At 36.0% G+C, this 22,862-nt stretch overlaps 1 protein-coding gene and 1 long non-coding RNA gene across 2 annotated transcripts in view; one reads left to right on the forward strand and one right to left on the reverse strand.

The window, feature by feature from the left end:
- Window positions 1–1,192: 1,192 nt before the first annotated feature.
- Window positions 1,193–22,862, reverse strand: part of LOC107714781 (peptidyl-prolyl cis-trans isomerase FKBP8-like) — a 36,442-nt gene continuing 14,772 nt past the window's right edge. The window contains exons 4-8 of the mRNA XM_016520748.1: window positions 6,324–6,541; window positions 3,775–3,956; window positions 3,550–3,627; window positions 1,617–1,757; window positions 1,193–1,497 (exon numbers count right to left, since the gene is read on the reverse strand). Of these exons, the coding sequence (XP_016376234.1) occupies window positions 1,411–1,497; window positions 1,617–1,757; window positions 3,550–3,627; window positions 3,775–3,956; window positions 6,324–6,541 (706 nt within the window). The 3' untranslated portion in view covers window positions 1,193–1,410. The remainder of the gene's footprint in view (window positions 1,498–1,616; window positions 1,758–3,549; window positions 3,628–3,774; window positions 3,957–6,323; window positions 6,542–22,862) is intronic.
- Window positions 10,612–22,862, forward strand: part of LOC107714786 (uncharacterized) — a 17,302-nt gene continuing 5,051 nt past the window's right edge. Inside the window, exons 1-2 of the long non-coding RNA XR_001637015.1 lie at window positions 10,612–10,670; window positions 10,765–10,851. This is a non-coding gene — a long non-coding RNA (uncharacterized LOC107714786). The remainder of the gene's footprint in view (window positions 10,671–10,764; window positions 10,852–22,862) is intronic.

Consider the following 22,862-nt stretch of genomic DNA (forward strand, 5'->3'; position numbering starts at 1 on the left):
AAAAAAAAAAAAAAAAAAACCCATCAATTAAAACATACATTCCTGTATTTTTTTTTACATTTTTTTTGGCACTCAAATGACCATAGCAAAGTAAAGCAGAACTGACACGTCAGCCATTCATCTGAGATATGCCACCTGTGCTGTTCAGAGACAATGCCTTCATCATGATACAACAGTCAGCGACAGAATCTGTGATTCTCCTCCAACATGTCACACCAACTGGTTTGGGCAACAATAGATTAATCAGCCATCGTATTAGATCCTCTGTACAGATGAGTCACCGTTCAGTCTGTTTACAGGAGTGCCAGAGTGTGGAGGAGGACAGAGTAATGCTCATACCCAGGAAACTGAACCTTGAAGTGCCAGAGTAATTGTGTGGGTTAGTATTCAAGGTCGGATGTAGTTACATTTCTGTGAGCAGCTGTAAAGTCAACATGAAATCAAAACGGACCTTATTTACTTGCCTAATGCCTTTTCCTGGTGTCATTCATTATGAATGATACGTTATTTCATGTTATTTCACAGAATTTTTTTTTTTTTATATCTATTGGTTTTCAACATTTTTTACCCATAGTCCAACCCAATATTCAAACAACTCCGCATTTAAGGTGATATATTTCCTCTGGTATTTCAGCTGCATTATGACAAAGCTGCTTGTTTATCTAACCACAATGTCTTTCTTTCTTTAAGAACTGAATATTCAAAAATAAATTTGAAGGGGGGAGATAGTGAATGCTAAAACAACTTCGGTGAAGAATATTTTAATACATGTTAATTATGGTATTATGTATATTTTATTCATTATAATATATTAACATTTATCATGAAACAATTCTAATAGCTGAAGAGCTATTTAAAATTTGTCTTAGATTTATATTTCACAATTTGAAAGTAGAATGGGTTTAGAAATTAATGTTGTAATGCTGATTTTATTAGTCCTTTTGTCATCAAATAGATAAAATATAAGTAACAGTTGATTAATTTGTTGTATAGCCATATTGTTCATCTACAGTTTGAATGTTGTTTTCTGCAACATTTTGGTTGTAAATGTAATATTGATTTCTTGTTAACTTTTTCATTTCTACACACATTTGTATTTTTCATCCCTGACTTTTCTACCATAATGATTTAATGGCAGCTGTTCCCCTAAATTCCAGTAATTAACATGTCATGTAGCAGAAAGCAAAACAAAACGCCAAACATATTAATACTAGTGTTTTTATTGCAAGTAGTTTAAATGCATTTGCCTTGCCCTTTTTTTCTGTTTTGCATAAGTTGGTGTGCCACCGGTAGAACCGCCCATAAAGCAGCTCTTTAAACAGTTCAATGCATTTTTCCTCTGTCCCTTAGCAGCTCTGTGGAATGTTTGTTTGTGAGACTTGTAGTTAATTTGCAAGTAGGTCGAGAGAGCTAGTTCCGTGCGGTCAGAACCACAGATGTGACTAAACTGCCCAAGGCCACCACCAGAGCTCCAAGCAGAAACTTCCAAGAAATTCCCTGAAAGAGTAAGAAACGAGATCAAACAATGGCGGCACTTGGACGCCAGCTCTGGCACATTTTAAAAGGCCCTTTCCACCACTTTTATTCTCTTCACTAGGTGGTAGTCAGTCACTTACAAACGGCTTCTTTTTGGGAGGAGGTGTCAGAAAGGGCGCTATGTTTTCGACGAACATTTCAGCTGGTTTAGCTTGCCAACTCTCGGTCTCGCTTTCCCCCGCCTGTCTTTTTACCAACTTGGACAGTTCAGCATGAATAGCCTATAAAAATACAATATGAAGAAAAAATATTAGCATTCAAACTCGTAATACAGAGTAAAAAAAAAAAAAAAAACTTTTAATCTTTATTGCCTACTACAGCTCTGTGGAAAAATAAGGTGGTCCTGCACTTTCTAACACTGACCAACAGATGGTGCCATTTCACCGTCTGCAAGCTGCGTTTGTGTAGTACTGGATTATACATTTTTATGACCTCTTTGTTATCAGTGCGAGAATCTGGTATGTGACTGAAATCACTTTATTGAGCTTTTTATCGCCTATTCTTTGCTACTTTAACACCATGCAGATTTTGAATGTGAAATCTTAATGTTTTCCTTAATATACCACTTTTAGTGAGTAAAGATTTACATAGGCCTACACGTGTATTTTAATCAAAAGCCATTAGCACAGAGTATACACTTAAGAGACTGCTGAAATCAAAAGTATATAGCAACACATGTATTACCACGTTTTCCATCCCATGCCATCTCTGACTCTATGATCCTAATTTGAATTTTGCAATGAGTTCCCTCCTGAGGGAATGTTTGCTTTTTGCCCCGCCATCCAGACGGGGTGTCATTATAGGAACAGCAGATATTTTAGTTTTGTCTAGACAAGGCTCACTCTTCACCATGAGCGCTCTGGGTCAAAGCACAGTGTGAGGGGACCTGAGGTCAATCACAAAATCACTCATCAGCAGGCCCAGACACAATCTGTGAAATGTCTTTGCTTCATTCTTTCTTATATCATCCCATATTTGACAAATATTGTAATATTTTGTCAAATATGGGATGATTGTAATTTATAATATATTGTAATATAACATTTAGGAGATATATATATACACAAGTGATATGTACTGTATATATATATATATATATATATATATATAAATATTTATGCATATTGCATTATGCTTTCATGGAGTTGCATGTTGTGCAACTTTATAATAAAACAGATAGAGACATGACATTTTGTTATTATTATTATTATTATTTTTTTTTAGCAGAATGGGCCATTATATTATTCAGTATTACGAATGAAGCTAGTTGTTCTGTTTATTGCTTCTTGAATGTCATAAACCTCCACAGTGTATAGTGCTGATTCACTTTATTACTGGAAGGTGTGTGTGTGTGTGTGTGTGTGTGTGTAACTTTGTGTCCATGTACTGGCTCCAGACAGCTCTAATCTTGGTGGCTGCTCTGAGGATTTGACAGATTCTCAAAGGCGTGACAGAACAGGTTTGGGTTCTGTGGATTGTAACGCAGCACAAAACTCATTCTCAGATAGTATTAGAGTCTAGCTGTAGAAACAAATATTTGCATGTTCACTCAGATATTGTTTGCATGCACTCGTATGTTGAGTGGAATTTCTCAGGACAGGTTTTCACTTCCTTGTCTTAAGTTTGTGTTGAATGTTCAAACAGACCAGTCGGGAAACTGTGATATGTATGAAATGCAAACACATTAGAAAGACATTTTTAAAAATTGTCTTAAATAGATCCACAATGCATTCTCTGTTTTGATACTCATTTAAAACCATTTTGGAAGGTGTTTACTAATGAACATTGGAAGATTAATATAATAATAAAGCACCTGTTGGCTTCAATGCAAACTTCATTCTTGACCCACAGTGTGTATGAGTTGGCATTGAATTTGAAATAAATAACACTGTTCCTGTTAGGCCAGGTTTTTCCCAAAGGTCAGTTGATCTGTAAATAGCTGCTAATGGGATTTTCTGTTGCCAGCTCACGTGAAATTTAGATGTGTTCAGGAGATACGGTTACGCCTCTCACCTTAGTGGACGGCTCCAGTTTCAAAGCCTTTTTCAGGGTCTCCATGGCCTCCTCATACTCACCCCTGTCCGATAAAAGCTGCAGACACATTTTACATTACCAGATTACAATAAATATGACTCTTTGTTTTCGGAAAAAGTACAATCCAGATGGAAATATAAACCCATCATGTATGAACTGTAAATGATCTCAGTGCCTAGTTTGTTGAATAATATTCATCCATACCTTCCCTTTCCTGAATAACGCTTTGACATTCTGGGGATCCAGGAACAGCACATCTCGACTGCTGTGCAGCGCCTCGTCAAACTGTCCAAGCTTCAGCTGTGCTGCTGCCAGGTTATTCAGACACTTTACCCGGTAGTCGTTCACCTCCTCTTCTTCCTCCTCTGCCGCACAGCTTTGACTGTCTACAGGAGGACACAATTGTACAGCCCCTTATAACCACGCTGTGGCAATGTATAACACTAAAGAAAACATTAAACACAATTAAAAATGTGTTTTCTTATGGATCAATCCAGTGTAAATGGCATTGTACATTAGTTAGTGGCCTCAAATCTGATTGGTCGAGCAGTGTTCCAACAGTGCTGATATAACAGTTCAACTGCACTGTGACTTCACTGTTTGTTCCAGAGAGACTGTCAGTCTGTGCATTTGTGGTAGGGATTTCACTGTAGAAAATAAACACCAACTTCAACTTAAAAACGTAAGTTCGGTTGCTGGCTTAGTCCCCATGAAATCAAAATTAAAGTTTTTTTGGGTGTTAGTATCAATATGTTAGTCTTAAGGTTATCTATAAGGCAGTGTGCTCCAAAACAGTGACAAAATTCGCATTTAGAAGACATAAGCATTCAAAGCTTGCAGTTCGTCACTTCCGCCAAAACGGCTCAACGATTTTTTTTTTGATGTCACATCGTACTTCAGCTTCTCATCAAACTTTCTGTCCAATCAAATGCTCTCTAGAAGCCCCCTACACTATAAAATAAATTAAAAAAATTTAGGGTAAGCTATTTATTTTTCATTGGCTCAAGTCAAGTAAAAAAATATAGATGTGAATCATTACCCTAAATTTTTTTAATTGGATGAATGAAACATTTTTTAAAGTGTATATTAAACTGGAAAAAAAAACAGTTGAATTGAAACCAGTAGGTGGCGAAAAGTGGCTGTCTTTAGGAGTAAGATTCAGTCCATTTGTTCAAAAATATGATTCACTCAGGAACTAAACAAGTGACTGTTTTTATGAGTGGGTTATCGAATCATTCACTCAACCGATTTGTTTAATAATAGCTACTGGTTCATTCAGGGACCGTCTTTATCAGTGAATCATTGAGTCAATCAGTAAACCATTCAACAACTGATCTGGGAACGACATATTGTTTGTTTCTCAGAGAAAAAGTAATTGGATATAGGCCTACAGTGGTTTAGTTTGGATAACACGCTCTGCCAATTACCTGGCAATATTGTGCCTAAATGTAGGTAGGCATAACTCATTATTAACTAATATGTTTTTTTTTTTTTAACTCTTATAATATCACACTTGCAACTGGGCAGCACTCGGCCATTGATATTTGGGAGTCAATTCATAATGAGTTGGCACAGAATGCGTTTTTGCATTTAAAACGTGAAATGCAAGTCATGACATGCAAAAAAAAAAAAAGGTCTCGAATGCGTTTAAGTTAATTAATTTTATTCTAAGCGCCACGTTTTTAGAACGCCACGTCATATGTGTGAGAGTTTAAAAAGTCCATCTAGCAAGTGTTTACAATGGAAAAGCAACAAAATGGGATGCAAACGCATTCGATGTGAACGCTCCCTTACTTGTAGAGCTTGCTAATATATATTTTGTGTATGGGTTAGTGATTGCCAATTGCAAATATAGCCTACAGTAACCATTTGTATTGAATATCACTGTATGCAGAGGGACTTCGTGTTTGTTTGCTACAAAATCGTTTCTCTAAATAATTTAGAAAAATTACTACTTAGTGGCTAATGAGATAGAAATGTATGAATGTAGAAAAATATTGCGTAGAAAATGAAGGAGAATCTAATATGTGATGCTTGAGTGGTCAGTGGAGACTGTGGCGATGTGGAGATCACTTCTGCATGTGTGGTCATTATCAGTGTCTATAATCCAAAGCGGTGCTTTGCACTTTACTGTCTCATTACCGTCAAACGTTCCTCTCAAGATGGACCAGGCTTTCCAGCAATTACCATGATTAAGGAGGTGGAAATAACATGTAGATTTATTACGTTTGATTAGCGTAGGGTTTAATAAGAGCGTTACTCGGGGTGGTCACAGCTTGCAGACATGACTGAGCATTCCGATGACATGATTATTGATCAAATAGATTAGCTGCTGAGCTGCTAGAACTGCTCAGAATTGAGAGCTATTATAGGGTTTTTCTCCATCACCATTGAACGATTTATTAGATATCATGAAGCCAATATATATATATATATATATGTATATATATATATAGTCTCCAGAAGTTAGCTACATTATAATATAATAATATAATTTATATTTTTTTTTTATAAACATGTTTTTATTGGTATGTTTGAAGTTAATTAATAGTATATGTTATGTATAATATTAGAAAAAATATTAGAAATTATAATATTTATAAATAGCCTATTATCAGAACATTTCCTGTTGTTGAGATCTGTGCCCTTATGCATTTATACGCATGAAAGATTTGTGCATGTTCTGGCATGTTCCTGCTTAATGTTCCTGCATTATGACACAGGTGTTTGAAGGGCACTGTGGGTTGGATTACCATATGTTCGTGTCGTAAGCATGTCTAAAGCCATGCAGTAAGCTTGGGCTGCCATGCTGTACTCTTCCCTTTGGAAGTAGAAGTTGCCTCGCTCTCGTTTCTGGTTGCCGATGCGGATCCGTTCGGGGATGGGCAGTGAAAGGGGGTCCGGCTTTTCTCTGAAGTCTAGGAGTTGCAGCTGATACAGGAGAGGAGCCCAGGCTGGTATATCAGGCTCCCTGTCAATAAAACACATACACAGCAATGAAGCACCATTCAATCACAAGATCTCAGTCCACTGAAACATCTCAGTTCACTGAAACATCTGGTTGAAACTATCTATCTATCTATCTATCCATCTATCCATCTATCTAGGTTAAGTCATGCATTTAGACAATCTTTCTCCCTCTGTAAAGATGCCCTCAGTATAAAATATGTATAACAGATGCTTCCTAGAAATATCTATATCTATTAATTATAATCTATTGATATATGTATTTATATATTTTTTAAAGGGATAGCTGGCTATCAGATCTATCTATCTTGTGTTTGGTTATTCCCTGATTTCTGGCAGTTTTTATTCTGTACTTCAATTAGCATTAGACTGTTTCGGAGATGTTGGCAGCTTGTGGAAGCTATTTTTGTTCTCTCTCTCTCTTCTTTTAAAGTATAAGAAGAGTAAGTCCGTTATGTTTGTGCTGCGGTACTGTGGTTGGTTTTGTTTAAGAGAAGGAAAAGTGAGAGAGAGAGAGAGAGGAATGGTAGAGCTGCTGTTTTGAACACTGACTGCCTGCTGCCTGTTGAGAGGCAAAGGGCTCATGTCCATTGTGTGTGCGCCGTCTTCACTTTGCCCAGATTTGAACATTAGTACTGGCAAAGGCCTCTTTAGAAGACCATATGCTCTAAAGTATAAGAAGAGTAAGTCTGTTATGTTTGTGCTGCGGTACTGTGGTTGGTTTTGTTTAAGAGAAGGAAAAGTGAGAGAGAGAGGAATGGTAGAGCTGCTGTTTTGAACACTGACTGCCTGCTGCCTGTTGAGAGGCAAAGGGCTCATGTCCATTGTGTGTGCGCCGTCTTCACTTTGCCCAGATTTGAACATTAGTACTGGCAAAGGCCTCTTTAGAAGACCATATGCTCTGGCGGACTAATGTCAAAATAAAACGGTGTTCTTTCAGTGGTCTTCGGGATGGTAGAAATGAATGAACATGACATGATGGAAAAAAAACTTTGCCTGTTTTTCTGGTGAAACCATTTCTTTGAGTTAGAATGTTTTTATGTTTTGTTCCTTGGAACTCCAAAGAATTATGTGTGAAAACATAGTACATTCAGAATTAACCTTAAAATTTCCCTTTATATATTTTTTAATAAGTTCCTTTAATCTAAGTGAATCTAATAAAGATTTAAAAAAATGTTATGGCCATACTATGAATTCCAGTGAGAAATACCTGATAACTCAGCCCATTACAAATGGCAAACATCCCTCTTTCTCTCTGATTGACTGCTTGATGCATCACTTCTGTCACATCTCTTTGCACATCAATACTTCTGTCAATATTTATCATCCAAGGCAGTGGTTTCAAAACAGCCTTTTGCGAAATCTGTTTCATGTTTTGTGAGATATTACTTACAGAACTCATTTCCCATCCACACCTGGTAATGATAATAATATGTAACCCCATTGATTTTATTTCCCTCTGCCTACACAGCATTTGCTGCAAAAGGCTGTCTAAGATCGTGAACTTGTTCGGGCTGACAGAGACATTTCAGGAGCTGAACAGAAGAGATCCTGGGGTCCATGGGATATACCACCTTCCCCACACAACCTTATCTAGCCTTATTATTCTCAGCACTTGGTCACATGACCACACATAAATCAATAGACTGACAAATAAGAGGCCTGAAACTGAGTCGATTTCACTGTGCACATTTATTAAGTATGTTCTCATGAGATTAAACAAGATCAAGCCTGGTGTGAAAGTTTCTAACCTGCTAGATTGACACAGTTTGACGTTTTTCAGTTAAACATGCATGTTTGTGCAGCTGGAGGTTTCCAGTAAAGTTCATGGTATTCCAGTAAATTGGTGTCTGATATTGTTAATATCAGAGTCAGCTGGTGAGCTGAAGTAAATCCAAGGCCTCTTCAACATAACTAGATAGCATGTAACTGTTGGTTTGTGCAACTTAATGAGATGCACAAAACACACACGCAATTGGACTATTATCAGAAGCAAAGTGAACGGTAATTCTGTAATCTAAACAGAAAAAAAGAATGTTAAAACGCTATAAAGCATGTTAGTGATTTAACATGACAGACATTACATTTTTTTTTTTTTTTTTGGAAGTAGAAGTATGAAATCATTTATATACACTGCCATTCAGTTGTTTTAAATCACAAGTGACAGTAAAGAAAAATGTAATTCAAATGCTGGTATTTAGAACTTTCATTATAGGGGTCATATGATGCGATTTCAATTTTTCCTTTCTCTTTGGAAATCCTAATGTATCAGATTTTCCACAAAATATTAAGCTTTTTTTTTTCCAAAAACATTACAAATTCTGACAACAAACTTTTAAACTGTAGTATTTTTTTTAATTAAAATGATTATTAAATAACATTTAAATTCATAAATTATAATTAAGTAACTCTTTATTTGAAGATCGCTGCGTTTCTAATTATTTTAGTTATTGGTTACTGTATTACATGTAATGTTTAGTTACCCTGATGGTGTTTTGTATTTGTATGGTAACACTGTGCTTTGTCTGCACATGTTTATATGAGTCATAGTTCATGGAGTGCCAGTTTTGGTGAACTTTAATTCATCATAGGGCCTTCTGTTTTTCAACCTGTATAATTGTAGGTTATCAGTATAGTTTAACGTACAGAGCAGATCTGCGTAGTTAAGGTATCTTGGTACATTCAAATAACACCAGTTGATGAAACATACAACATTTTAATTATAAAAAATTTAAAACGACAATAAAATATAAAAAATACAGGCACGATAATGCCTGAAAATTTTTGTCACCAATAAAAACAGCGGACATTATTGTAATGTAAATTTAACAGGATATTATAGGGCAGCTTTGTGTATGTTCATGTTTATTTGTTAATTCACAGGTGTGTGTGTGTGTGTGTGTGTGTACCTGTTTTTCTATTCTGGTGGGGACTTAAACCTGAATACACACAGACTCATGGGGACTCGTGTCATGGTGGGGACCTAAATTGAGGTCCCCACGGGTAAACAAGCTAATAAATCACACAGAATTAAGTTTTTTGAAAATCTAAAAATGCAGAAAGTTTCCTGTGAGGGGTAGGTTTAGGGGTAGGGTTGGTGTAGGGCAATAGAATATACGGTCTGTACAGTAGAAAAACCATTACGCCTATGGAGAGTCCCCACAAGGATAGCAAACCAGACGGGCAGCTTTGTGTATGTTCATGTTTATTTGTTCATTCACAGGTGTGTGTGTGTGTACCTGTTTTTCTATTCTGGTGGGGACTTAAACCTGAATACACACAGACTCATGGGGACTCGTGTCATGGTGGGGACCTAAATTGAGGTCCCCACGGGTAAACAAGCTAATAAATCACACAGAATTAAGTTTTTTGAAAATCTAAAAATGCACAAAGTTTCCTGTAAGGGGTAGGTTTAGGGGTAGGGTTGGTGTAGGGCAATAGAATATACGGTCTGTACAGTAGAAAAACCATTACGCCTATGGAGAGTCCCCACAAGGATAGCAAGCCAGACGTGTGTGTGTGTGTGTGTGTGTGTACAGGTTTATATATCCTGGTTTTATTTATATAGCGCTTTTAACAATACAGATTTGTGTGTGTGTGTGAGAGAGAGAGAGAGCGAGAGTGAGTATGTGTTAGTCTGTAGATGCTGTTCAGGGTCCATTTAATCAGTTAATCAATTACTTTAGATAGGATGTGATTGGAAGGAGGGACAGAAGGAAAAATGTTAGGTAAATATTTGATCAGTTTTCCATGATACTTGACAGCTGTTGCTTAAAGTTTATGTCACTGGTTGAGAAAACTCTTCATATATGTATAGCTTAAGACCCACATATAACTTAAGTGTGTACATGCTGAGATTCAGATTACAAAAGAGGAAGTGTGTGTCATATAATCCTTATCAGTACATGTTGTCTTCCTTAAAACCATAAAACTAATGTGCACTACTTTTAATAATATCAGCTTTTTGTCTGTATTTTGAACTAAAGAAAGTCAGTAACATTATTAGTACGTGATATCAGAGCAGATTATAACAATAACACCTCTAATGTTCAGCACACTTCCTTCCCTTCCACAGTGAAATGAGATCCAGTCACTGAACCTACATTGTCATTGGCGTGCGAAGCGGTTGTAAGGTGATAGCTCTGTTATATGTCACCTCATGCATATTTCAGCTGTGTAGTGTATTGACACATTTATGTGTGTCTAACAGAGTTTGTGTGTCTCTAGGGGCCAGGCAGCCAGTGCAGGCTTGATCCCAGTCATGTCACCCCTTTGCTTCTATCTTACCGTGTCTTGAGATGTCTTGCACAGCTGGTGAGTTATGAGCCCCTTAGCATCTAGGTGTGTGTGTGTGTGTGTGTGTGTGTGTGTGTGTGTGTGTGTGTGTGTTAACAATGTCCTTATACCTTTCTGGGCCTTGAACGTGCACATTGCCTTGCTGTCTATAGAGGGTCAGAAAGATCTCGGATTTCATCAAAAATAACTTAATTTGTGTTCCAAAAATGAATGAAGATCTTATGGGTTTGGAATTACATGAGGGTCAGTAATTAATGACAGAACTATACCTTTTGGGTGAACTATACCTTTAATGTTTGTTTTCCTGATCAATATGTATTAACTTCCTCTTTCTATAAAACAAACTTTTTTTTCCCACTAATGTCACTTAGGCCACAAGGGTTTGTGGGTAGCATTTGGTCTGGCTCCATTCTGGTATGTAACGCCCATGTTTCACTTAAAAAATGTGTCACATTATAAAAATAAAATGGGTTGCAAATGATAATAATTCACATTTTCTTTCTTTGGTTAGATTCATATTTGTTTGCTAAAATAAGCACATACTAAAACAATGGATCTGACAAAGAGACAAGAAATGCTGTTTTAATTCAGCAGTCTTGATGATTTTCTTTTGTAGTGCTGTTGTGTGATTTTTTTGGGTAACACTTTAGTTCAGTTGTCCACTTTAGACAATCTGCTAATAATACAGAACTTTGCAACCACATGCCAACTACCAGTGATTATCTGCTTAATATCTGCTAACACTTTATTTATGGTCACCAACAGACTATAACTTTCAAGAACATGTCAACTTCTACTAACCCTAACCTATTAGTTTACTAATACTCTGTTGAGAGTTAGTTAACATGCAATTGCAAATTATGAGAGTAAGCTGATACGTAGCAGCAAACCTACTTACTTATAGTTAGTAGAATGTCTAAAGTGGACTATCGAAATAAAGCATAAGCTGATTTTTTTTTTCTCTCCCACTGAATATAAAAGGAAGTTCATCTGAGGTAGAGTTTGTTAGTAATTGATCTGTTGACTTAGTGCAACACTTCAGGCTACGATTCGCTTTAATTTCAACCCTCTCTGTACAGTAGCTAATCCAAGGGGGAAAAACAATGTATGCATTCATATGAATGAGAGTTTTCCACAAAACAGGCAAAACGGCCTCATCTGACCATACACAACAGACATATGCCATTGTAAATATGCTTTTCTCTCAGGTCACAGGTAAATGGCAATGAACCAGGACAGAGCAGTTCATATCATAACATGCTGGCCAAATCTAGCAAAAGTGTTCACCTCCCTTCATTTCTCAAGAGGTCAAAGTATTCATTATGTAACATGGCACTATGCTGGAACAGAGCACTCTGGGATAGCACACATTGTACTGTAGTAGACTTAACAAGAAATAAACCAATCCTGATACCATAATCAAACATTTCTCTCTCTGCAGAAAGAGACTGCCTTGGTCCTGCACATTTGTATTTGTTTCTCTGGCCTTGATTCTTCTTTGCTATGGCTAGTCTTTTGTCTAGATTGACTCTTTATCATTGCACATATTATGCAATAAGAAAAACAAGCTATGCAATGAAAAGAGAAGCCTGGTCTTTGTTATTGACACATTGACATTTCTTTTTCTCTTTTTCAGTGACTATTTCTGTTTCTTTGTGTGGAAGTGAATGTCTATGTTCTTGTTGTGTTGTTATCAAAGGAGGATCTGGTAACTGGAAAGAGTCCATCACCTGTAACCACGACCCTTGCTGTGGCATGACTCACTTCTGCCCATAATAGTTAATGGACACATTACAAAACAAAACATGCTTTTTTTATCCACTGTAGAGGGAATGAGTGCCACATTTTAACACATAAAAAATGCAAGTCCTATTATTAAATATTTCATTTTAATATTAACATAAATATTATTAAATATTGCACAGAAAATCTACAATTTTTTATGATCTTTTACTTTAAATGTAATGGCATAAAACCCATTCTTTTGGTTTTCTGGCAAAACGTTCAATGGTTTAATGTTTGAAAATGATGAAATTAAGATAATAAGATATAATAAGACAATATTAATAAGATAATAAGAAATTGAGATATAATAAACTAATATAGTATTGTAATTTTACAGAACAGTACTACAATAGTAACATTTCTAATTTTCTCTTTTCTATTTAGTAATAATAATAATTAGTAATAGTATTAGTAGTAGTATTGCTAAATAAAAATATTAAACAAATAAATATTTGTATTGTAATATTTCACTGTAACAACAACAACATGACAATAATATGACAGCAAAAACAACAACAATAATTATACATTATTATTATTATTATATAAAACAATACTTTTATTGTTGTCATTGTTATATATTGTTATATATATATATATAAATTTTTTTTCATTTTTTTTTTCACAATACCTGACTGATGATTCACACACTCAAAAATATATATGTATTATTTAGGAATTAGATTTCTCCCCCAAATCGTGCAGCTCTTCTTTTGTATGTTCTTGACCTTTTAGTTCTAGTTGATTACTTAGTTCTGTTGTGACTTGTCCAACTTGTCAAAACACAACACTGGGCTGGTCGACACACAGATCCTGTTCTACTGTATGAATTTATTATAGTTTATAAAGTAGTGCTATTGAGTTATATTGAGAAGTGCATATAAAAATGGGGGAATTTTCCCAGAATTACCAGAATGTCCTCAATGTAGTTAAAAAAAACCCCAAAACAATTCACTTGGAGCAAACTCTGCATCGCCTTGTGTTTGTATCTAAGAAGAGAATACCATATGGCGTGACATATAATCTTTGCTCTAAGTGCTCCCCTGGTACATTTAAAAGCATGTCTTACATGCAGATGTAAGAAGCCTTTAATATCGCAACTAATAAGCCTTGCATTTTGCAGACAAAGCATCCCTATTAAAAAAATGGCAGGAATTGGGGTTCCTCCAGGTCGAGCAAATTGACATTGGGAACACTGGATGATCTCACTTTGATCATGAGTGTGAATCATCAGTCAGGTATTGTGATAATGCTAATTGGTTTCCCGGTCTAGGCGTTTAATGCGGTCCGTGATAAGTTTGAATTGAAACTCCACCTGTGAGTCATGATTTGCTGGACCAAACAGCTAATACATTTTCTTTGTGAAGGCTTGAGTCATTTTTCAATTAATTCAGGTCGCTGCTACCACCTGCTTGCTGTCTTTTTTGACAGATGCAGCTTTTTTTTATTTTAAAGGTATCACATGCACTGACACGTTTACAGATACAGACACATAGAACCAAATGAATGTGACCTAACGCAAATGATTTTCAATATCCAACACAGTTGTCAAATTGACTGAAATACGCTTTAAGATATGTAGGTCAGACACGTTAATCATTTCAAGACAGTAAACTACTGAAGAAAGCTACAAATGACCTCAAGGAAGATCATGCAACAGTGTGAATGTTTTTTATTTTTTTTAAAGATTCTTCTGCTTTTGAAACTCAACAGGTCAAAAGGCATCAAAAATGTGCTTCTCCAACCGAACAGCACGGATCTGTCCTCAAATCATAGTTCATGTCCTCAAATCTGTAAAAAGCTCCCGGCTGATAAATGAGATATTGCATAATTCCCATGGTCCGTTGCACATATCTGTTTTCCAGCCAGCATTAATGGGAAATGTGAGTATTTGATGAAGCCCTGAGGACTTGAAACCGGAGAAATTTAGGTGGCAGGAAAGGGAGGCAGTTGTAAAGGGCCCGTGTATAAACCCTCAGGGCTGATTGGTCCTCAGGGGCTGATTTGAGCACAGAGGATCCTAAAGAGGAGCCTAAAATGAGAAAGAGGTCCTGGAACTCTCCTAACCCTCATTCACAACAAAACCCTCCCAATAAAACTGTAGCCTCTGAAAGTCACAGTGGTCTGTACCTTTAGAAAAGTGTGAGACCCAGAAACAAGTCTTGATTGTTCCGCTCGTTCCATATTGTCTAAATATTTGTTCTACAAAAAGCATGTTTTTGCTGCTTGCTTAATTTGAATGCTAATACAACACTATTTTCAGACATTTATGTATTAACATTTTATTGCATGAAATCCACTTAAATTGAAGTTTATATAATCCATTTTGCATTGAGACTACATGAATAATGTTCGTTGGCATTAATGTAATATTGCTGAAACTGGGCAGGGGATTTCTAGATCCCAGCATGCTTTGACTGTGACTAGGGAGAGTACATGTTGAAATAATGCTGTTTTTGAGCAAGATGAGAAAAGGGGAAACTTGTTATTGTTTAACTGTTATGTTCGAATTTATAGAAGTTTTTATGTTGGAGTTTCAATGGGTTTTTGGTAAAAAGTGGAGCACTCTCTTTTTTCCTGGCACTTCCTGCCAACACCGTACACTGCATATGGTAAAACAAGTTACATTTAGCAGCCATTTGTGCACAATTGTGCACTATTGCTAAGTAGTTACACTATTTTTGAAAGAAATTAATAGATTTATTACTTTTTGTATTTTTTTATAAATACTTTTATTATATGTGTTAATAAAATACTTTTATTTAGCAAAGATGCATTAAATTGATGAAAAGTGACAGTAAAGAATTTATGATGTAATAAAAAAAATGCTTTCTGTTCATCAAAGAATCCTGAAGAAGTGTCACGGTTTCCACAAAACTATTAAGCAGCACAGCTGTTTTCTACATTGACATTAATGTTTCTTAAACACAAAATCAGAATATTAGAATGATTCCTGAAGATCAATTAACACTGAAGAGTACTGGCTGCTGAAAATTCAGCTTTGCCATTACAGGAATAAATTACATGGTCACACTTTATTTTAAGGTCCAGTTTTCGCCATTAACAAACTATTAACTACGACTTTTTGCATCAATAAACTCCTAATTTGCTGCTTATTAATAGTTAGTAAGGTAGTTCAAAGTAGTATAAGGTTAGCAATAGGATTAGGGATGTAGAATATGGTCATGCAGAATATGTGCTTTAAGTACTAATAAACAGCCAATATGTTAAGTGAGAATTGGTCCCTATACTGAAGTGTTACCAATTACATTTTAAAATACATTAAAATAGAAACTGTTATTGTAATAATTAATATATCACAATATTAATGTTTGTATTGTAGATTTGATCAGATAAATGGAGCCTTGATGAGCATAAAAATCCTTTTAGGAGCCTGACAATCACTGGTTCCCCTTCACTTTCATTGTGGAAAAGAGCCACATGAACATTTTTCAAAATATCTCCTTTTGTGTTCCACAACGGACAGAAAGTGGCAAAGTTTTGGAACGACATGAAGGTGAATAAATGATGACACTATCCCTTTAAGTTCTGCCAAAGAGTAATTGTTTTTCACAAGTGAGCTTGAATGACTGTTTTGGTTTATGCTGGAGCCACAACGTATCACCGCTCATCAAGAGGACGGCGGCATGCCTGCTCTGATTCCAGTAAAGGCATTTACTGGTCCTTATTTTGGATGTGTCTAGGCCAGCCTGGGTAAAAACAGCCATTGTGGTTTTGTGATGGCAGAGCTTTGGATGGAGTGGAGTTTTCAGAGAAGGGTTTGGTTAGACACACTGATAGTTACTCAAAAAAGGAGGGGTCAGAGCTTTGACAGTTGCTATAGAGACGAGACAGAGAGCAGCGTGGGAGACTGTATACTGTGGGAGAACAGATGAGCATTTCAGGTGACACTAACATCAGGAGGACTATTAAAGGTGGCAGGATTCAGGTCATATTCGTACATTCAAGTTACGTGTGACACAAACTCAGGTTCAGTCAGGAATGCATCTAGACTATCTCTAATTGGAAATATAGGTGCAGCTGCAAAAGTAAAGTCAAAATGAGGTGTTTGAGAAGTCAAAAATCTAACTAGATTTATTTAGATATTTCTACTCAGAAATATTATGAGCTGTTTTAAAAGTAAAGTCAAAGATAGATAGATAGATTGATTGATTCGATCAATCGGTCAGTCTGTCTGCTGTATCTATCTAGATAATCTATATCTGTCTGTCTTTCTGTCTGTCTGTCTATCTGTCTGTCTGACTGTCTACTGTATCTATCTAGACAATCTATATCTGTCTGTCTGTGTCTGTCTGTCTATCTATCTGTCTGTCTGTCTACTCTATCTATCTAGACAATCTATATCTGTCTGTCTGTCTGTCTGTCTGTCTATCTGTCTGTCTACTGTATCTATCTAGACAATCTATATCTGTCTGTCTGTCTGTCTACTGTATCTAGACAATCTATATCTGTCTGTCTGTCTGTCTGTCTGTCTATCTATCTGTCTGTATGTCTGTCTGTCTATCTAGACAATCTATAGACATCTATAAAATATGTTCATACCAGACAGATGATTCCTAGAAATTATTTTAAAGTATTAATTCTGACATCATATTTGTTTATTAGACTTGGTAATTAAGTGGAACTGTGAGTCCCCAGATGTGGCATTAATTTCGAAGTCTGTACTTTTATGTAATTGATGCCAAAAATAGTTGTGCACTCACTCGGGGTAAAAATCAATGTGTCAGCGTCATCTCTTAGGGACAAATCCCATCCGTTTGGTGGTTGTTACACCAAATGCTCACTGACTCATTGTGCCGTCTGTCAGCCAGTCACCTTGTCAGTCTATATGAGCAAAGCAAAAACTAATATAGGAAGGAGGAAAAAGAAGAAAAAAGATAAACAGTCGGGCCTCTGACGTCATATATGCTTTTTATCATGTGAGTCTGTAAATGATGGAAATGCCCCGCAAATGTCTCTGAGTGGTTTCCATGGCAATAACCTATCGCTGTACATGCTGGCAATAAAAATGCTTTGTAGTACGACATGTTTAGTACTAAGAGGGAGGACACAGGGTTTTCTTTGTGGAGCTTTATGAAACAAATGTCAGTCAAGCAAGCTCACCGTTTTTTCTTCTACCGTCGAGACGTGAGTGGGTACGCCGCACAGTCCAGACATAAATTTATTCCTCAATTTAGTGCTGTGTCACAGATGTTTTTCTCTTTAACTGTGCTTCTATTATACATTGACTACACAAGACACAGTCTGTTATCTGAGAACGGCCAATCCTTTACACAACAACTATACAACTACACTGGATGGGAAAACTTGCTTCTCGCATGCTTACAGTATTGTTTGTTTTTATTTCCTCCTCCTGTCCGGGCAGCAAGGGTGTAAAAAGCAGGGATCAAGGCGGCAAAGTGCGCAATGCCTGAGGGAGAGCTCTTCTGAAGTGCTCATAATGCGGAGCAGGCTTCTTCAGCCCTTTAAAACGAACTCAGTCTCAGCCCTGCGGCCACCGGCGCCAGCTCCACTGCCCGTTTTATGGGCCTTTACTGCTGTATTTGTGTGTGCGTGTGTGTATACTGCCACTCGTAAAGGTTTCTTTGAGGGCTGATTACATAGTAATCATAGATGAGGGACATGGATGTATGATGGAGACTTTAAATATATAGCTGTCAAATTTCATGGTGACGTGTGACCAAATGGAGTTCAAACCACAACAGAAGAACAACAACAAACCAGGCTGCCTTTAACTTGTCTGTTGTACTTTGCTACAAAGCTGCTTTTCACTGCTGCACTTCTGCAATATGATTTTCTTCCTTTATACAGTCAAATATGCAGAGAGAAAACTTTAAGTAAGCTGTTTGTAGATTGAAATTGTGTAAACACTCTGGCTCTGTGGTGATATCAAAACATTGCTCTGTGTGTTTGACTAGCCTGACACAGCAACAGCTCAACCAATGAGATGAGTTTAGGGCGGGGTTGTCTTTCTAACTGACCAATGGCAGAATAGGCGAGTGTTCAGAGAAACCTGTTTGAAAACAATCCCTGCATCTGAATACTACTTCCATACTATATAGTAAGCAAAAAACAGTTCATAAGGTATGTACAAATTCATCGTTTTCATAAACAGTAGGCGAAAAGTACCCGGATGACCTACTACTTTCGGCGAAATTCTGTTGTGTGCATCTTATGGACAATTTACTATCCCATGAAGCCAGGGGAGAGGATTTGTGAATGGCAGTGAAGCGACGTGACTGATGCTGGTCACAGGACAGTGACAACATGGCGATGTAGTATGTCTAAATCAACATCATACTACAAACATTCATACTATATAGAACATTCTTTTTTACTGGTCGCAAAGCAAGATTCAAACCAAATGCTGTACCTACTATACAGTATTAGATTTCGAATGCAAATTCTGTGCAGAATTTACTCATTTATATAGCTAATTCTAAAAGCTTTTTATATTCATTAGTAATTTTTGTAATTTTGTATTCAATTTTTGTAAATGATTTATATTTAGCTTTTATTTATTTTTATTTTAGTTTTCAGTTAGCTGCCAGTGCAACATTTGTTATTTTCATTTCTTTATTTTTTTTTTCATCAAATGTTTTTTTTTTTTTTCAGTTAAAAATTGTATAGTTTCAGTTTTAGTTTAAAATAACACTCATTCTGAATCTGAATATGCCTACTTTCTAATAAGCAGTAGGTCAGATGAGTAGTTTGTCTGAATATGTGGCATTTATAAAGCAATAGGCAAAAACTGCTCAGACGATCTACTTCTGCTGAGACTCTGAATTGTACATCCAAGGGACACTACTATCCCATGAGGCCATCGGGAGAGAAGTCATCATTCATAAATGGCAGGTCACATGACAATGTGGTAGATCCAGTATGTAGTAAATCTGTATATCTGTATGCATACTTCAAGAGCATACTTTATAAACAGTTGAGAAGTAAGTAATCTTTATCAAATGCAGTACATAGCCTTGACAGTACGTGATTTTGGACGCAGCTTTTACAATTTGGCTCCACTAGTGGCACAGAAATTACATACTTCACCTTTAAAGACATTATCTGAAATGATCATAATGTAAGATTCACTCTGTCCTTTGAGATTTGATTTCAGGTCATTACTGTATATGCCCTTCAATTATGTGACACAATAAACGTAAAACATTTTTGGGAATGTGAATATGGGAATTGGTCCAAAGAGTTAATGTACGGTAATACATAGAGAAAGTAAATTCTATGTAGCTCATAATCATTTGCTTAAATAATGATGCCTTGATGACAGACTGGAAATAGTATGCATGCTCTAGGCAATAGCGGTTGTTTTAGTCAGGATTAACCCTGGAGAGTTTCTTACTAGCTGTATAAATGTTAACTATTATATCTGGCTTGCCTGGAACAAAGGCTGTATTGTTTTCTTCAATTGATTGCTCAAAGGAATGTTTAATATTTAAATGAATGTGTATTTTGACTCATCATGATTATTAAGATTCAAAGCAATGTGCCGTTAAATCAGATCTGAAAGATTTCAACTTTGTTCCCAGATTGTCTCCAGACTTCTTTAGAAAATGAACATTTGAGAAGGGGACATTCTGTGCAATGATGTTCGAATGATAAAAAAAAAGAAAGAAAAAATCAGACAGATGAGTATTATGCCTCTAAATGAAATGAATCATCCCTTCTTCAGGAATAGTCTGTCTCACAGTAAAACTACAACCTGTCCCTCGTCTTCTGTCAACTGTCTCGTTGTCTCTCTATGTTCATCTCGCGCAGTGTCTGGGGAAAAAGACTTTCCGGTATTTTCTCATTCCGCCAAAAGAGGATTGAAAATCCTTGTGACAGTAAAGCACAGCTTGCTTCCAGCAGATCTGCCTTTAATGTATGATACTCTGACAAGGAAACACATGTCATCGAAACCGATATTCATCAAAAATTAATTTCCTTTCTTTTAAAAAGCCAACCCACTTGCTCGTTGCTGCAACTTATGAAATTTAATGAAAAGATAAGAAATGTGTCTGAAAAAATACTATCAAAGAAATGTCACCCATATCATAATGAAAAATAATTAAACCAGATAAAAAAAAAGAAAGAAAAAATCAGACAGATGAGTATTATGCCTCGAAATGAATCATCCCTTCGTCAGGAATAGTCTGTCTCACAGTAAAACTACAACCTGTCCCTCGTCTTCTGTCAACTGTCTCGTCTCTCTATGTTCATCTCGCGCAGTGTCTGGGGAAAAAGACTTTCCGGTATTTTCTCATTCCGCCAAAAGAGGATTGAAAATCCTTGTGACAGTAAAGCACAGCTTGCTTCCAGCAGATCTGCCTTTAATGTATGATACTCTGACAAGGAAACACGTCATCGAAACCGATATTCATCAAAAATTAATTTCCTTTCTTTTAAAAAGCCAACCCACTTGCTCGTTGCTGCAACTTATGAAATTTAATGAAAAGATAAGAAATGTGTCTGAAAAAATGACGATCAAAGAAATGTCACCCATATCATTATGAAAAATAATTAAACCAGTGGGAATAGTAAATCTTGCTTCTGAACAATCCCCTGTGAAAACATCTGAAGTTTTCTACCTTTAGATTAAACTAAGACGAAAGGTTGTTTTGGTCAAATATATGGTTAGGCTTCTATTCCTAGCAATTATACACAAGACAATGCAATGTCTTCCACCTAACCGTTGAATTGCTCGTAAATAGCTCTTATATGAGGTTGAGTCTCTTCTCCCTCTCACCCATGTGCCCCTGTCCGTCTGTGGTCCACATGCCCAGATCTGCACACTTTGCTGCTAATGAGGGGGATGTGTCAGGGGTTGTCAAGGAGGAACTCTCCACATCTGGGAGGCTAATTATAGCAGCCTTATTAGCCTGACCCTCAACATTCTTCCTCCTCTGATCGCTGTAGGAAGGATGGGACCTGCAAGGCTCGATTTTTAAAAGCTCCAATAGCCAGGATCTGACTGAACTTGACAGCTGGTCACTCACAAGTTGACAGGTTGCGTTTATTGCCATGATCTCCAGAGAGCAACTTTCACTAGCAAGCGAGCACTGGAGGTTTTTGAGATCGTGTTGAAAGACCAGGAAAGCTGGTCGCTAGAATATGTTTTGATTTTAGCGTTGATGCAGCCATTAAGCATCTACTGGCATTTACAAATAATTATTATTTAGGTTATTTAAGGAAATAATTATTTAGATAGCCATGAAAAGTGGTTAGAGTTTATTTTTCTTGAGTTTTGAGGACAATAAAATCACCATTGTAATTCAGTGCATTCATGCCATGATGAGATGGTTATTTGGTCCCTGTATAACGTGATGGGGTAGAACAATGGGAGTAGAAATAATTGAAGGAATAAACACAACTGTTTTTTTTTTTGTTTTTTTTACATACATTTCTATTTCATATGTGCTGAATCTTGAAAGTCATAAAAATCCTGAAAAATTTTCATAACTGTTTCCACCAAAATATCAAGCCGCACATCACAGTAGATTGAAATAGAAAACAGTTATTTTAAACTGTAGTATTTCACAATATTACTGTTTTACTATATTGTGATCAAATAAATGCAATAAATTGTTGAGCATAAGAGACTTCAAAACCCAACCTAAACTTTTGAATGGTAGTTTATATTTATTTTCAAACAGTATTTATTGAGAAATATATTATAATCAGGGGTGTTGTTGTTAACTAAAACTAAAACTATTAAAACATTATTTTTTTTAATATTTGAAATAAAATAAAAACATTTTTTATGAAAAACTTAAACTTGAAAAGCCTAAACTAAAAAAAAAACCTTACAAATGAAAATAAAATGTTGAAATGTTGCCTTGCAAACAAACTAAAATAATTTTGTTAAAATACTGAAATTGCTAAAACCAAAGCTGAAATAAATATAAATCAAAGCTAAACAGAAATATTAAATAATAACAATAATAAATTACAAAAAGCACATTACAAAATTACTAAAAATGAAACTAAAATTCAACTGATAACTGAAAATATACAATAAAAGTTAATCCAAAATATTAATAAATACTATAATAGTATATAAAAACTTAAAAGTTATATTCTAAAAGTTGTAATCATTTCGATATTTTTAATTTATCACTAGTGAGCATTTAAATAAAATCTAATTAAACCGAATAATATGCAAAGGATTCCATTAGTGTGTGTGTGTGTGTGTGTGTGTGTGGGGGGGGGGGGGTTAATCAGAGGTT

Source organism: Sinocyclocheilus rhinocerous, unplaced genomic scaffold, assembly GCF_001515625.1.
Source record: "Sinocyclocheilus rhinocerous isolate Xijiao unplaced genomic scaffold, SAMN03320098_v1.1 scaffold58, whole genome shotgun sequence".
In the NCBI taxonomy this organism is placed as follows: Eukaryota; Metazoa; Chordata; class Actinopteri; order Cypriniformes; family Cyprinidae; genus Sinocyclocheilus; species Sinocyclocheilus rhinocerous.